This window comes from Colobus angolensis, unplaced genomic scaffold (assembly GCF_000951035.1).
Source record: "Colobus angolensis palliatus isolate OR3802 unplaced genomic scaffold, Cang.pa_1.0 Scaffold44, whole genome shotgun sequence".
Classification (NCBI taxonomy): Eukaryota; Metazoa; Chordata; class Mammalia; order Primates; family Cercopithecidae; genus Colobus; species Colobus angolensis.
In genome coordinates this window covers 7,262,600-7,277,022 of record NW_012117821.1, presented here as the reverse complement: position 1 = coordinate 7,277,022, position 14,423 = coordinate 7,262,600, and the positions used below count along the sequence as shown (strand labels likewise).

At 49.2% G+C, this 14,423-nt stretch overlaps 1 protein-coding gene across 2 annotated transcripts in view; it reads left to right on the top strand.

Moving 5' to 3' along the window:
• Positions 1-14,423, top strand: part of SFXN2 (sideroflexin 2) — a 26,089-nt gene that overhangs the window by 8,741 nt on the left and 2,925 nt on the right. The window contains exons 2-12 of one of the 2 annotated variants that reach the window (XM_011957375.1): positions 3,281-3,341; positions 4,970-5,155; positions 5,344-5,514; positions 7,108-7,206; positions 8,000-8,075; positions 8,403-8,488; positions 10,290-10,350; positions 10,720-10,786; positions 11,399-11,448; positions 11,740-11,789; positions 13,995-14,042. In XM_011957375.1, coding sequence (XP_011812765.1) covers positions 3,313-3,341; positions 4,970-5,155; positions 5,344-5,514; positions 7,108-7,206; positions 8,000-8,075; positions 8,403-8,488; positions 10,290-10,350; positions 10,720-10,786; positions 11,399-11,448; positions 11,740-11,789; positions 13,995-14,042 — 923 coding nt within the window. In that variant the 5' untranslated portion in view covers positions 3,281-3,312. The remainder of the gene's footprint in view (positions 1-3,280; positions 3,342-4,969; positions 5,156-5,343; positions 5,515-7,107; positions 7,207-7,999; positions 8,076-8,402; positions 8,489-10,289; positions 10,351-10,719; positions 10,787-11,398; positions 11,449-11,739; positions 11,790-13,994; positions 14,043-14,423) is intronic. The other variant, XM_011957376.1, reaches the window with a different exon arrangement.

The window sequence follows — 14,423 nt, the reverse complement described above, 5'->3', positions numbered from 1 at the left end:
ATTTATAAAATATAATATATCTTATAGCATACAAATATATTTTAGAAATATATAAAATATGTATATGTGTGTGTCATAGGCCAGGTGCAGTGGCACACACCTGTAATCCTGGCACTTTGGGAGGCCAAGGCAGGCAGATTGCTTGAGCTCAGGAGTTAGAGGAACCCCATGTTGCCCCATGTTATGTTTTGGTATCTACCTATCTGTCTGTCTGTCTGTAATCTACTGATTCTGCTTCTCTGGTTGAACCCTGGCTGATACAGTGTTCCTCTTATACCTATTGCTTAGCAGATCCTAAGATTCCGCTTCTTTGAAAGATTCTCTCCTGTTGGTCTCTCCTTTGAGCGTACTGGGTTCATTTGAGTCCTATGTCTTCTTGCCTAGATTATTGGGGTTCCCTTCCAGCTGGTCTCCCTGCATCCTGTGAAGTCTGGGCACACCCTGTTTATTCTTATGACTACCCAGTTTGTTCTTGGTAAACTACATATCTGATCTTGTCACTCTTCTTAAAATCTTTCAGTGACTTCCTGAAGTTTTCAGGCAAAAATTTGAAAGCCGCCGGGCGCGGTGGCTCAAGCCTGTAATCCCAGCACTTTGGGAGGCCGAGACGGGCGGATCACGAGGTCAGGAGATTGAGACCATCCTGGCTAACATGGTGAAATCCCGTCTCTACTAAAAAATACAAAAAAACTAGCCGGGCGAGGTGGCGGGTGCCTGTAGTCCCAGCTACTCGGGAGGCTGAGGCAGGAGAATGGCGTAAACCCAGGAGGCAGAGCTTGCAGTATGCTGAGATCTGGCCATTGCACTCCAGCCTGGGTGACAGAGCGAGACTCTGTCTCAAAAAAAAAAAATTTAAAACCCTCAGCTTTTTTTATGACTCCATTTTCTCTCCTCTCTTAGCATATCAATTATACTTCTTTTGAAAACCTTTTTAGCAGTTGCCCAGGAGTTTGCAATATACATTTATGACTAATCCAAATCCACTTTCAAGTAACACTATACCACTGCATGGAAGGTGCAAGTACCTTAGAATGGAGTCCTCCCAATTCTCCCTTCCTGTCCTTGATAATTATTGCTGTCATGGATTTCTCTGATCCATAAACTATAATCACCAAATACATTGTTGCTACTATTATTTTAAACAAATATATCTGTTTGTTAACTGTTAACAATTCAGAATAAGAGAAATAAACATTTTTATTTATTTATGTTTGTTAATGTTTTTTCTGAGACAGGGTCTCACACTGTCATGCAGGCTGGAGTGCAGTGTCACGATCACAGTTCACTGCAGACTTAGCCTTAGCCTCCCAGGCTCAAGCAATCCCCCCATCTCAGCCTCCCGAGTAGCTGGGACCACAGGCACACGCCACCACAGCTGGCTATGTTTTTTTCTTTTTTCTTTTTGTAGAGATAGGGTCTCAGTATGTTGCCCAGACTGGTCTCAAACTCCTGGGCTCAGGTGATGCTCCTGCCTTGGCCTGCCAGAGTGCTGGGGTTATAGGTGTGAACCATTGCACATGACCAGAAGAACTTCTTTTAACATCTTGTAAGTCAGGTCTGCCAGTGACAAATTTCCTGTTTTGTTTGTCCAAGAAAGTCCTTTTTTTTTTTGAGACAGGGTCTTCCTCTGTCACCCAGGCTGGAGTGCAGTGGCTCTATCTTGGCTCACTGCAACCTCTGCCTCCTGGACCTAAGCATTCCTCCCACATCAGCCTCCCCAGTAGCTGGGACTGCAGGTGTGCACCACAACACCTGGCCAATTTTTCTAGTTTTTGGTGGAAAAAAAATACAAAATGAGGTTTCACCACGTTGGCCAGGTTGATCTCAAACTTTTGACCTCAGGTGGTCCACCTTCCTTGGCCTCCCAAAGTGCTGAGATTACAGATGTGAGCCACCATGCCTTGCCGACTAGAATTTTTTTTTTTTTTTTGAACAGAGTCTCACTCTGTCACCCAGGCTTGAGTGCAGTGGCATGATCTTGGCTCACCGCAACCTCTGCTGCCCAGGTTCAAGTGATTCTCCTGCCTCAGCCTCCTGAGTAGCTGAGATTACAGGCACCTGCCACGATGCCTGGCTAATTTTTATACTTTTAGTAGAGATGGGGTTTCACCATATTGGTTAGGCTGGTCTCGAACTCCCGACCTCAGGTGATCCACCCGCCTTGGCCTCCCAAAGTGCTGGGATTACAGGCATGAGCCACCATGCCCAGCCCCGACTAGAAATGTTTTAAGGGATATAAAGCAGTTAGTACTTGAGATGGTTCTTCTGTAAGATATGGGGATAGGTGGAAATGGGTAACGACCAACAGGTTCAGATGGTATGCACCCCCAAATAGTAATTCCAATGATCTATGAAGACGAACATTCCCACACCATCCCTCACCACGGACTCAGTGTTTCTCAATGAGAGACAGAATTCGTGTGTGGAGGATCTGAGTCCAAGCCCTTCTATTGTGTAATTGCGTTAATATTATTTGTTTCTTTTTTTTTTTTTTTAACATTTACTTTAGATTCAGGGGTACATGTGTAGGTTTGTTACATAGGTTAACTTGTGTCACTGGGGTTGTACAGATTATTTCATCACCCAGGTACTAAGTTTAGTACCCATTAGTTATTTATTCTGATCCTCTCCCTCCTCCCAACCTCCACCCTCAAGTGAGCCCCAGTGGGGTCTGTTGCTCCCCTTTTTGTGTCCATGTGTTCTCATCATGTAGCTCCTACTTATAAGTGAGAACATGTGATATTTGGTTTTCTGCTCCTGCATTAGTTTGCTAAGGATAATGGCCTCCATCTTCATCCATGTCCCTGCAAAGGACATGATCTCGTTCTTTTTTGTGGCTGCATAGTATTCCATGGTGTACATATACCACATTTTCTCTATCCAATCTGCCATGGATGGGCCTTTAGCATTTCAACAATTTCTATTGACACATGTTCAAGCTCACTGATTCTTTCCCTGGCCATGTCCAGTCTACTGATGAGTCCATCCAAGACTTTCTTCATATTTGTTACAGCATTTTTGATTTCCAACGTTTCCTTTTGATTCTTTCTTGTTTCCATCACTGCTTACGTTATTTGTCTGTTGTCCACTTTTCTCTTCAGAGTCCTTAGAATATTAACCATAGTTTTATTTAAATAATTAATAATTTTATTTATTATTTATTTATTTATTTTAACCATAGTTATTTTAAATTCCTGGTCTGGTAAGTCTAAAATCTCATATCTAAATCTGGTTCTGATGCTTGGCCTGTTTCTTCAAACTGTTTTTTTTTTCTTTTTAGTATGCCTTGTAATTTTTCACTGAAAGCTGGACATGATGTACCCTGTGAGAGGAACTGAGGGGTGAGGTTTTGTTTATCTAGGTTATGTTTACTGTTTGCTGTAGCTATAGGTATAAAAGGCTAAATTTTCTTCTGGTGTCCTTGTTCTTGTCTCCCCTACTGTCTATGGGTCTCTAGAGACTTCTTAAATAGGGCCTAAGATGTGTTACTCTTTTTGTTATCATCCTTGTAATGATACAGGAGCCCTGCTGGTGCAGTGGTGACGTGAGGGAGTGGAGGGATCTGCAGTCCTGTGATGAGGTCTCAGTCTTCTGGTGAGTCTGTGACCCTGAACCTTCACAAGAGCTTCTCAGCCTCCCCTTGTCCTCTTTAGGTGAGGCAGGAAGGCAAGAGGTGGCTGGAGTTCTCTTTCCCCGAGTCAGTTAAGTTCTGGTAAAACCCAAGATGGTTAGGCTCTGGTAAAATAGTTTCCCTCAAGGGTAGACCTTGTTAAGAAGAATGAAAGGGCTGGGCATGATAGTGCATGCCTGTAGTCCCAGCTACTTGGGAAGCTGAGGTTGGAGGATTGTTTGAGCCCAGGAGTTTGAGGCTGCAGTGAGCTATAATCATGCATGTCAATTACCATTCACTCCAGCCTGGATAAAATAATGAGACTCTGTCTCTAAATAATAAAATAGGCCAGATGCAGCAGCTCACACCTGTAATCCCAGCACTTTGGGAGGCTGAGGCAGAAGGATTGCTTGAACCTAGGAGTGTGAAACCAACCTGGGCAACGTAGCGAGGTGCCATCTCTACAAAAAATATAAAAATTAGCCAGGCGTGGTGGTGTGTGCCTGTAGTCCCAGTTACTCAGGAGGCTGAGGCAGGAGGATCCCTGAACCTGGGAGGTAATAGTTGCATTGAACCATGATCACACCACTGCACTCCAGCCTGGGTGACAGAATGAGACCCTGTCTCAAAAAAAAAGTAAAAATAAATTTAAAAAAAGAACAAACGGCTTTGAGTGTTTTTTGTTTTGTTTTGTTTTGTTTTTCCCCCCCGAGAAGGAGTCTTGCTCTGTCACCCAGGCTCAGGCTGGAGTGCAGTGGCATGATCTCAGCTCACTATAACCTCCGTCTCCTGGGTTCAAGCAATTCTCCTGCCTCAGCCTCCTGAGTAACTGGTATTACAGGCGCCTGGCACAGCACCTGGCTCATTTTTGTATTTTTAGTAGAGATCAGGTTTCACCATGTTGGCCAGGCTGGTCTCAAACTCCTGACCTCATGATCCCCTCACCTCGGCCTCCCAAAGTACTGGGATTACAGGCCTGAGCCACCGCACCGAGCTGGCTGTTTTTCCAAATGGCTACTTTTCCCATCTCCCTGCCAGAAGCACCCCGGGGTATTATACTGTTTAATGCGTGGGCTTTTGTTCCCAGGGCTCCCCAAGCACAGGCACTGTATTGTCTCCTTTTGCAGTCCCTCCTGCAGTATGGTCAAGCACAGAGCTGACCACCAGCAGGCCCTCAGGAAACACATGTTGGTGTCCAGTTGTTCAATCTGATGACCATTCACTGGGCCCCTCCCAAGCTGAGTCAGACGATGCCCAGTAGCTGGTGAGAGCAGGCTGTCTGCAACAGTGGGAGGTGCTCAGGTCCTCTGCGGTGGGCTTTGATTTAGGGGACAGTCCTCTTCTTCCTCTGTCCCTTAGGTCCACAGTTTTATGTCTGAACAAGATGGAGGCTGACCTGACTGGCTTTAACATTGATGCCCCCCGTTGGGACCAGCGCACCTTCCTGGGGAGAGTGAAGCACTTCCTAAACATCACGGACCCCCGCACTGTCTTCGTATCTGAGCAGGAGTTGGACTGGGCCAAGGTGATGGTGGAGAAGAGCAGGTGAGTGGTTGGGAAAGGGGCTGGAAGTAGTAGAGTAACATTGATGGGTCCTCTTGGGTGGAGGTGGAAACCGAAGATGAAGGAATAGGCAGAACTCTTAGGGCTGGGGGCTGGGAGAAGCGAGAGTAGGGAGACTGGGAGATGTTGATCAGGCAGGATGGTGACTGCCTGCTGTCCTTGGGTGGCAGGATGGGGGTTGTGCCCCCAGGCACCCAAGTGGAGCAGCTGCTATATGCCAAGAAGCTATATGACTCGGCCTTCCACCCCGACACTGGGGAGAAGATGAATGTCATCGGGCGCATGTCTTTCCAGCTCCCTGGCGGCATGATCATCACGGGCTTCATGCTCCAGTTCTACAGGTGGGACTTGGGGGCAGGGCCGTGGGAGGTACAGCTGCCTGGATCTGCTGGTCAGGGAGCCATACTATGATAATAATAATAGTTCTCTTGATTGCTCACTTACCAGATACGAGGCACTATGCTACATTCTTTGCACGTATTGCTTCATTTAACCCTCTCAACAACCCTACGCTATAGGTACTATTGTTCCCACTTTATAGATGAAGAACTAGAGTTCTACAGAGGCTGAAGAACTTGTCCAAGTTTAAACAGGCAGTAAATACGGATGCCTGGATTTTAACTGAGGCAGTCCTATGTAGAACCCTCAACAAATAAGTTACCCCAATTTCCTCTTTAAAAAGTACTTATTCCACAATGATTTTAATTATGTAAAAACCAAACAAAACAATAGGTCGTCCCTTTCTTGGCGTGGCTGGGGAGAGAATAGACTGCCTCTGTAGCTGCTGGATGTGTGACTCTTCTTCCCACCTCTTCCTTCCTCCCCTGCGTCCCCTACCCCATGCATTGATTGGTTCAGCTATTGAGCTGGGCTTTGGGCCAGGTGTTGGGAATGTAAAGGCTTCAATAACCCCCCCATCAAGGAGCTCCTAGTTTTGTTGAGGAGACCAAGAACTGTAAACAGTTACAGTACAGCTTGGTAAGTGGTAGGTTGGGGGAAGAACATGGGGTTGTGGAAGCAGGAGCATGGAATGACTTACTCTGTCTCAGGAGGGGCAGGGGAAGGGTTGGGAAGGTTCCAAGGAGGAAGTGCTCTGTCTCAACAGAGCAGGGTTCGGCCACGTATGGAAGGAGGAGGGGGAGATATTTGAGGCAGAGGGGTCGGCCTGCACAAAAACCCAGGTGCATAAAACAATATGGGAACAAGCAAGGCGCGGTGGCTCATGCCTGTAATCTCAGCCCTTTGGGAAGCCAAGGTGAGCGGATCACCTGAGGTCAAGAGTTCGAGACCAGCCTGACCAATATGGTGAAACCTCCTCTCCACTAAAAATACAAAAATTAGCCAGCCGTGGTGGTGTGTGCCTGTAGTTGCAGCTACTTGGGAGGCTGAGACAGGAGAATTGCTTGAATCTGGGAGGCGGAGGTTGCAGTGAGCTGAGATCGCACCACTGCACTCCAGCCTGGGTAATAGAGCGAGATTCTGTCTCAAAAAATAAAAAATAGGCCGGGCACGGTGGCTCAAGCCTGTAATCCCAGCACTTTGGGAGGCCGAGACGGGCGGATCACGAGGTGAGGAGATTGAGATCATCCTGGCTAACATGGTGAAACCCCGTCTCTACTAAAAAAATACAAAAAAGTAGCCGGACGAGGTGGCGGGCGCCTGTAGTCCCAGCTACTCGGGAGGCTGAGGCAGGAGAATGGCATAAACCTGGGAGGCGGAGCTTGCAGTGAGCTGAGATCCGGCCACTGCACTCCAGCCTGGGCGACAGAGCGAGACTCCATCTCAAAATAAAAAAATAAATAAATAAATAAAAAATAAAAACCTAGTATGAGAACAGTGTGGGGACCTGCAGATCACGTGCTTTGACTGGCGTGCCCTCCGGACTCCCTGCCACCTGACTTCTCTCTGCCTCTCCTGGCCTTCCTCACTGGTAGGACGATGCCGGCGGTCATCTTCTGGCAGTGGGTGAACCAGTCCTTCAATGCCTTAGTCAACTACACCAACAGGAATGCGGCTTCCCCCGTATCAGTCAGGTAGGAGACCTGAGCCCCAGGCTGTCCTTGTGCCTCCCACGAACAGCTTTTCTAAAAGGTTCTGGGCCGGCAGTCCTTCCTAGGCAGCGCCTGCACTGAGCAGGTGACCAAGTTACCCTTTCCCAGGGTTTGGAAGTATTTTCTCAAGCTGAGTAGGAGTGGATCTTCTTCCTAGACCAATTCCAAATGTGTTCATTCATTCATTCTCTAAATACTTCTTCTTGAGTGTGTATTATGTGCTGGGGATGTGCATGGTTCTACATTCTGGGATACATTGTTAAGACGTGTGGTTGGGCCAGGCACGGTGGTTCACACCTGTAATCCCAGCACTTTGGGAGGCCGAGGCAGGCGGATTGCCTAAGATCAGTCTCAAAACAAACAAACAAACAAAACACCCCGAAAACCAGGGTTGCAAGGCAGAGAACAGCAGAGCTGTGTCTGTGTAGTTAGGCCACTTAGAGCAGTCCCTTCCGTGGAGACGACATTTCAACTGTGTCCTGAAGGTTGAGGGTTGAACGACCTGAGAGCCCAGGGAGCCCCTCGCCGCATAGGGAGCAGCCATGTGCAGAGGCTCCGAGGCAGGAAGGAACTTGGTATGTTCACAGTACTGAAAGAAGGCCAAGGGGGCTGGGGCGCTGTGAGCGACGGGGAGAGGGTCACAAGATAAGGCTGGGGACAGATCCTGTGCGGTTTTCAGGCATGAAGCCTCACCAGCTGACTTTCTCCCTCAAGCCCGTGGTTTGGCCCTCAGCTGGCAGGCGCCCCACTCCCAAGCATCTCTCTCCTCCCCCAGGCAGATGACCCTTTCCTACTTCACAGCCACAACCACTGCTGTGGCCACGGCTGTGGGCATGAACATGTTGACAAAGGTATGGTCAGGGGCTGCTACAGCATGGTGGCCACGCGGGGGCAGCAGAGTCCTAGGGAAAACATCCTTCCCCCAGGGACGTTCCCCAGGCTGGGTAAGCTGGGAATGGCCAGAGCCCTGCTGGCCAAGTGATGAGAAATACACCAGGGCTGTCCCCAGGTTGGTTCTTCTTGGGCCTTTGAGGGAGTTTGGGGTTCCCAGAGTGGGTGTCTGGATGTGTGGCGGTAGCAAGGCCTATTTTTCTTTTTTGTATTCTAGTCGTTCAGCCCCCTCCCCTCCCATCTTCCAGCGCATCTCAACAACTCCTACTGTTCCCTTCCTCCAACAGAAAGCACCGCCCTTGGTGGGCCGCTGGGTGCCCTTTGCCGCTGTGGCTGCGGCTAACTGTGTCAATATCCCCATGATGCGACAGCAGTGAGTATAGGCCCCTTTTCTCCCTACAAACCACAAGATTAGCAGAAAAGGGGCAAGAAACCAAAGCAGTGGGTGGCTTCTGGGGACTGCAGTGGGCATGGGGAGGGCTGCTGGGCTGAGCCTCTGAAGGGCCCTGGGATTGGCTGCTCCCCTGGTGATGGCCCCGGGAGTGGTGGGTGACTTCGGGTTAGGCTGTGTGTTGAGTCCTGTGGGAGTCCTCTCCTGGGTGATGTGGGATGGGAAAGACAGGGTGGACCTGTGGAGTTTTACACTGGATTATGTCCTTTTGGACCTGTGTTAAAATTGTGAACTCCTCCTACTTCCCAAGCCCTGGGGATGGCATACAGAATGAAAAGTATCAGGCTGAGGTGTCTAAAGATAGCACAGAACCCACAAGCTTTGAAAGAAGCCAGAGGAGTAGACAGAAATTTTCCAGGCACCCAACTCTAAGCTTTTCAGGAGAAAAGGTAAAGGAGAAACTTACTGTGTCTCACAGTTCTTATTTCTTGACTAGAGAAATCTCTGTTATGAGGTTTTAATGATATAATATATATAAAGCACTCAAAATAGCACCTGGAACATAACAGATGCTATATAAGCGTTCACTGTTATTTCTACCATTGTCATCATCATCAATATCTACAAGCCACATTTTCTTGGAACTACCAACAAATGGAAAATGTTCACACTAGCCTTTGTAGAACGAGCGCTACCAGAATAGTGCACACATGCCGCTCTGCTCATCTTTCCTTCCCCATCCAGTGAACCTTTCCTAACAGGAGAATGAGTCCCTGCTACTTACCAGGGCTTGGGTTGAGTGCTGTCAAGAACTGGCCTGAGAGGAATAGCTGGGGTGGGCTGGGTGCGGTGGCTCATGCCTATAATCCCAGCACTTTGGGAGGCTGAGGTGGGAGGATCACCTGAGGCCAGGAGTTTGAGACCAACCTGGCCAACATGGCAAAACCCCATCTCTACTAAAAATACAAAAATTAGGGCCAGGCACGGTGGCTCTCGCCTGTAATCCCAGCACTTTGGGAGGCCGAGGTAGGCAGATCACGAGGTCAGGAGATCAAGACCATTCTGGCTAACACAGTGAAATCCTGTCTCTACTAAAAAACAAAAAATTAGCCAGGTGTGGTGGCGGGTGCCTATAGTCCCAGCTACTCGGGAGGCTGAGGCAGGAGAATGGTGTGAACCCAGGAGGCAGAGCTTGCAGTAAGCTGAGATCGTGCCATTGCACTCTAGCCTGGGCAACAGAGTGAGACTCCATCACAAAAAAAGAAAAAAGAAAAAAATTAGCCGGGCATGGTGGTGCATGCCTGTAATCCTAGCTACTGGGGAGGTTGAGGCAGGAGAATCACTTGAACCCAGGAGGTGGAGGTTGTCGTGAGCTGATACGCCACTGCACTCCAGCCTGGGTGACAGAGCGCGATTGTCTCAAAAAAAAAAAAAAAAAGAATAGCTAGCGTAATCCTTACCAGGTCCTGTAAAGTGGCGCCAGGATGATCCCCATTTTGCATATAAGCAAAACTGAGGCTTTGGGAGGGTTAAAGACTGCTTAAGGTCACACACACATACTGCAGTTTCAGGACTCAACCCAGACAGTCCGGGCCCAGGGCCAGCGCTCTCAGCCACTGCCCTAGATCGCTCCTAAGATACTGCTCATTGGAGTGCAGAAGGAAGGTCAAAGGCCCAGGCTACAGGAGGTGGCTTCCTGGAGCTTAAGCGGCCTGGCATGTCACGTGGCTGGCAGGCTTCCATCACGCCTTTCCCAAGTCCAGTAACTCCTGTCTGTGTTTAGGGAGCTCATCCAGGGAATCTGCGTGAAGGACAGGAATGAAAATGAGATTGGTCATTCCCGCGTGAGTAGAGGCCTCCCTTTGGGGTGGGAGGAGGAAATTCCCTTTCATACCCTATCCCCTCCTTAGTGGTCACAGTGGGCACCATTATAGAATTGAGAAGCCTTCTCTGACTTCATCCTCACTCCCTGTCAAATTTTCCCCATGTTTCTCTGTTCAGAACAGGCCCCTTCTGTCCTTTCTCTATCATTTCTGGTCCATAAAAACCTGGCTAGAGGGGAGGGGATGAAGTGAGGTCACTTAGCACTTGGAGAAGGTCCTTCTCTTCACCTTTACTATCTCAGACTTGGCCATGATGCTGACCCAGCCCCCGGTGCAACCCGTGTACCCTGGATACATCATTTCTGACAACTTACTATTTTCTGCCCTCAGAGAGCTGCGGCCATAGGCATCACCCAAGTAGTTATTTCTCGGATCACCATGTCAGCTCCTGGGATGAGTAAGACAGGGAAGCCCTTCCATCCTGGGGAACCCTGTGACACAGGATGGAGGTCTCAGCCACACTCAGCTTTTGGGTGGGAGGTGGGGCCCACCCTCTGCAGCTGTGCTTCTCAAACTGCTTTGCTTGATTGCTGCAAGCCAAGAAGAACCACACTAATTCCTAGAACATCAGTTCATCCAAGGTTTGGGGTAGAAAGTTATTTTCATTTTATTAATACCTTGTCAAGCATTTGTGTTTAATGTGTAGACAGCGTGGGGTGCTAGGGAGAGTGGTAGAGAAAATAAATTCCCTGCTTTGGTTTGCTTCCAGCAGGGGGCGTATTGCAAAATTTGTTTGCATGAGCGTACAAATGCATTTTTGAGTTTTGACAAGGAGGCTTTGGACCTAGCAGCACATATTCTCCTGTTATCGCAAGTGTGCAGGTTGAGAAGCTTGGGAAGCACTGTTGTGCCGGGACTTTGGGGAGAGAGGTTGGGGGTGGCCATGCCTACTTACTCTTCTGTTCTACCTCATGGTTAAGTATTTTCTGGAGCTTCTGCTGAAGGAGAGGGAATTTCCTGGGGAAAGCCTCCCAGCCCTCCCCTCAGCTTCTCCCCTGGTCTCTTCCAGTCTTGCTGCCAGTCATCATGGAAAGGCTTGAGAAACTGCACTTCATGCAGGTATGTAGGGTTTGCCTTGGCATTTTCCCTGCCCAGAGTGCCTCCAGCCACATCTGTCCCTGGGGCGCCTGACATCTCACTCAAGCCCACACCAGTCTCCACTGGCCTCTTGTTTAGACATCATGGCCAGTTTCCTGACCTGGTCTGCAGAGAACAAGGCCTTCTTTGAGGGCTAGGGGGTCCTTGCCTATGGGTTTTTCTACCTGGCTGATCCATGGCAGAGCAGGGATGGGGTTCACCTTGTGGCATAGAAGTACCATGTGGATCTGTCTTTTATTCGTTTTTATACAGAAAGTCAAGGTCCTGCACGCCCCATTGCAGGTCATGCTGTGTGGGTACTTGTAAGTATCATGTTTTGATGGTTTGGGTTCTGTGTGGCTGGAGCACTCGAGATGTGTCGTCTTGTCTAGTCTGTGTTGGAGAACGTGTACTCCTTTACCTGACTTTAAAAGTGGTCAAGCTCAGAATACCTGTGGTCCATCTGGAAAGCTCTTGCCTCATCTTTTGTGAGGGCTTCAGGCTGGCTAGACTTTACTCACATGTCCATGTAGGAAGTCCAGTGCTGAGGTGCCCTCCCGTCCGAGGGTCTCTCCTTTGACCTTAAGTCTGGAGCAGTTTTTTGTTTTGTTTTTTGTGTTTTTTTTGAGATGGAATCTCACTCTGTCGCCCAGGCTGGAGTGCAATGGCTCAGTCTCAGCTCGCTGCAACCTCCACGTCCCAGGTTCAAGCAATTCTCCTGCCTCAGCCTCCTGAGTAGCTGGGATTACAGGCATGCACCACCATGCCTTGCTAATTTTTGTATTTCATCATGTTGGCCAGGCTGGTCTCAAACTTCTGACCTCAAGTGATCCACCTACCTTGGCCTCCCAAAGTGCTGGGATTATAGGCATAAGCCACTGTGCCTGGCTGTCTGGAGCAATTTTACAGAAGAGATAAGAATGAGGAGACATAGCTTTGGCTGGGACTGTCACGTGTCCCAGACTCATACAGCAGGGAAATGCCACCAGTCATGTCAGTGTTCTTGGGTATCTGCCGTTAACTGGAGAAGTCCTAGCATTCACCATGCATTTCAGGGCCATGGGACTAATGATAGCAACACTAACAGCTAACATTGACTGTATATTTTCTCTGTGTCCCCACTGAACCCAATGCTTCACACCTATAATTTCACTTAATTTTCCCAACCTTAGAAATCTACGTATTATTATCATCTCCTTTTACAAATCAAGAAACTGAGACTTCGAGTAAGAAACTTGCCCAAGGGTATATAGCTGGTAACTGCTGGAGCTGAAATTTGATGAACAGTCTAACATTATGCTATACCAACTTCTGCTAATCGAGTAGTTACCATGGGCTGGGTGCTTTACATACATATCTCATTGAATCCTCACAGTAGCCCTGCAAAGTAGGCACTGCAAAGTGGGCCGCAGTAGCCCCAAAAAGTAGGTTGTCCTCCCTCTGTGTCTCTGAGGTAACTTGCCCAAGATGGCACAGCTAGTAAGTGGTAAAACTGGGATACCAACCCAGGTCTGTCAGAGTCCTGCATCCTGTAAGACCTTGCCTCCCAAACCCTGGTCCATGCCAGCATCATTGGCATCCTCTGATAACTTGTTAAAAGTAAAGACTCTGCAGCCCTTCCCCAGACCCCCTCAGTTGGCACCTGCATTTTAATAAGCCCCCGAAGTTATATGCACAGTGAAGCTGGAGAAGCTGCCTTTCACTGTGCTCTGACAGCCTAGGTGTTCAACCAGTAAAGAAGCAGGTCTCAGAATCCACAGACTTACTCCCTCCCCTCCATAGTGCCCCTCCTCTACTCTATAGTGCCCCTCCCCCTTCTGGTCGCTCCTCCCACTACAAGTCAATCTTCCCCCTCCAAGTTGCTCCTCTCCCTCCTCATGGCTCCTCCCCTCCATGTCCTTCCTCCGTCTCCATGTTGCTTCACCCCATCCAGTCCAAGTCGTTCTTCCCACTCCAAGTAATTCCTTCCCTCCAAGTTGCTCCTCCCCCTCCAAGTCGCTCCTCACCCTCCAAGTCATTCCTCCCTCTCCAAGTCACTCCTCACTCTCCATGCTGTTCCTCCAAGTTGCTCCTCTCCCTCCATATTGCTCCTCCCCCTCCATGTCCCTTCTCTCCCTTCATGCGGCTCCTCCCCTCCACGTCGCTCTTTCCCCTCCATGTTGCTCCTCCCCCTCCAGGTTGCTCCTCTCCCTCCTTGTCGCTCCTCCCCCTCCATGCCAGCAGTGCCTGGGCTCCTTTGGCCCACCACTCACAGTCCCTGTTTACTTCATTGTCTTCTTCCTCTGCCTGAACAATGCAGTAAAGGGTGGGAATGAGTGATGGGGGTTGGGAGGGTACTGGTTTCATCCCCCTGCCAGAATGAGTATCCTTGTACTACGGGAACAGGAGAAGGGTTGGAGGGAAAGAATATGGGGCCGTCTGGGAAGGCAGGCCAGGTGCCTGGGCATTGCTCCCTTCCCTTGGGGATAGGGGATGGGCGGGCCTGTGGGGAGATATCCCCTGATGCTTTGGTTTCTCCTTTCTTGCAGCCTCATCTTCATGGTGCCAGTGGCGTGTGGGCTCTTCCCACAGAAATGGTATCTGCTGTTCATTCCTTACTTGGTTTAACTGACCGCCCTGCCAGTGTGCTCCCTGATCTGCCTGCTGTTCAGAAGGAGACAGGGAAGGGGCAGGAAGGGCAGCACCTGTCTGAGGACAGGTGTCCATCAGCCTAGAGGCTGGGCCTCTTAACCCTGGTGAATTTTGGCAAACCAAAACAGATCTGCGAGGGGCGGGAGAAGCCAGGGGCAGGAATAAGGTTGCTCCCTCCCAGTGGAGCAAGGACTGCCTTGGAGAGAAGGTGGGGGAGGAACAAGAGACTTTCTCTCCCTGCCGGCTCTCCTCCGGCTGGATCTGGTTTTTCACTTTTTTTTTTTTTTTTTTTGAGATGGAGCTTCACTCTTGTTGTCCAGGCTGGA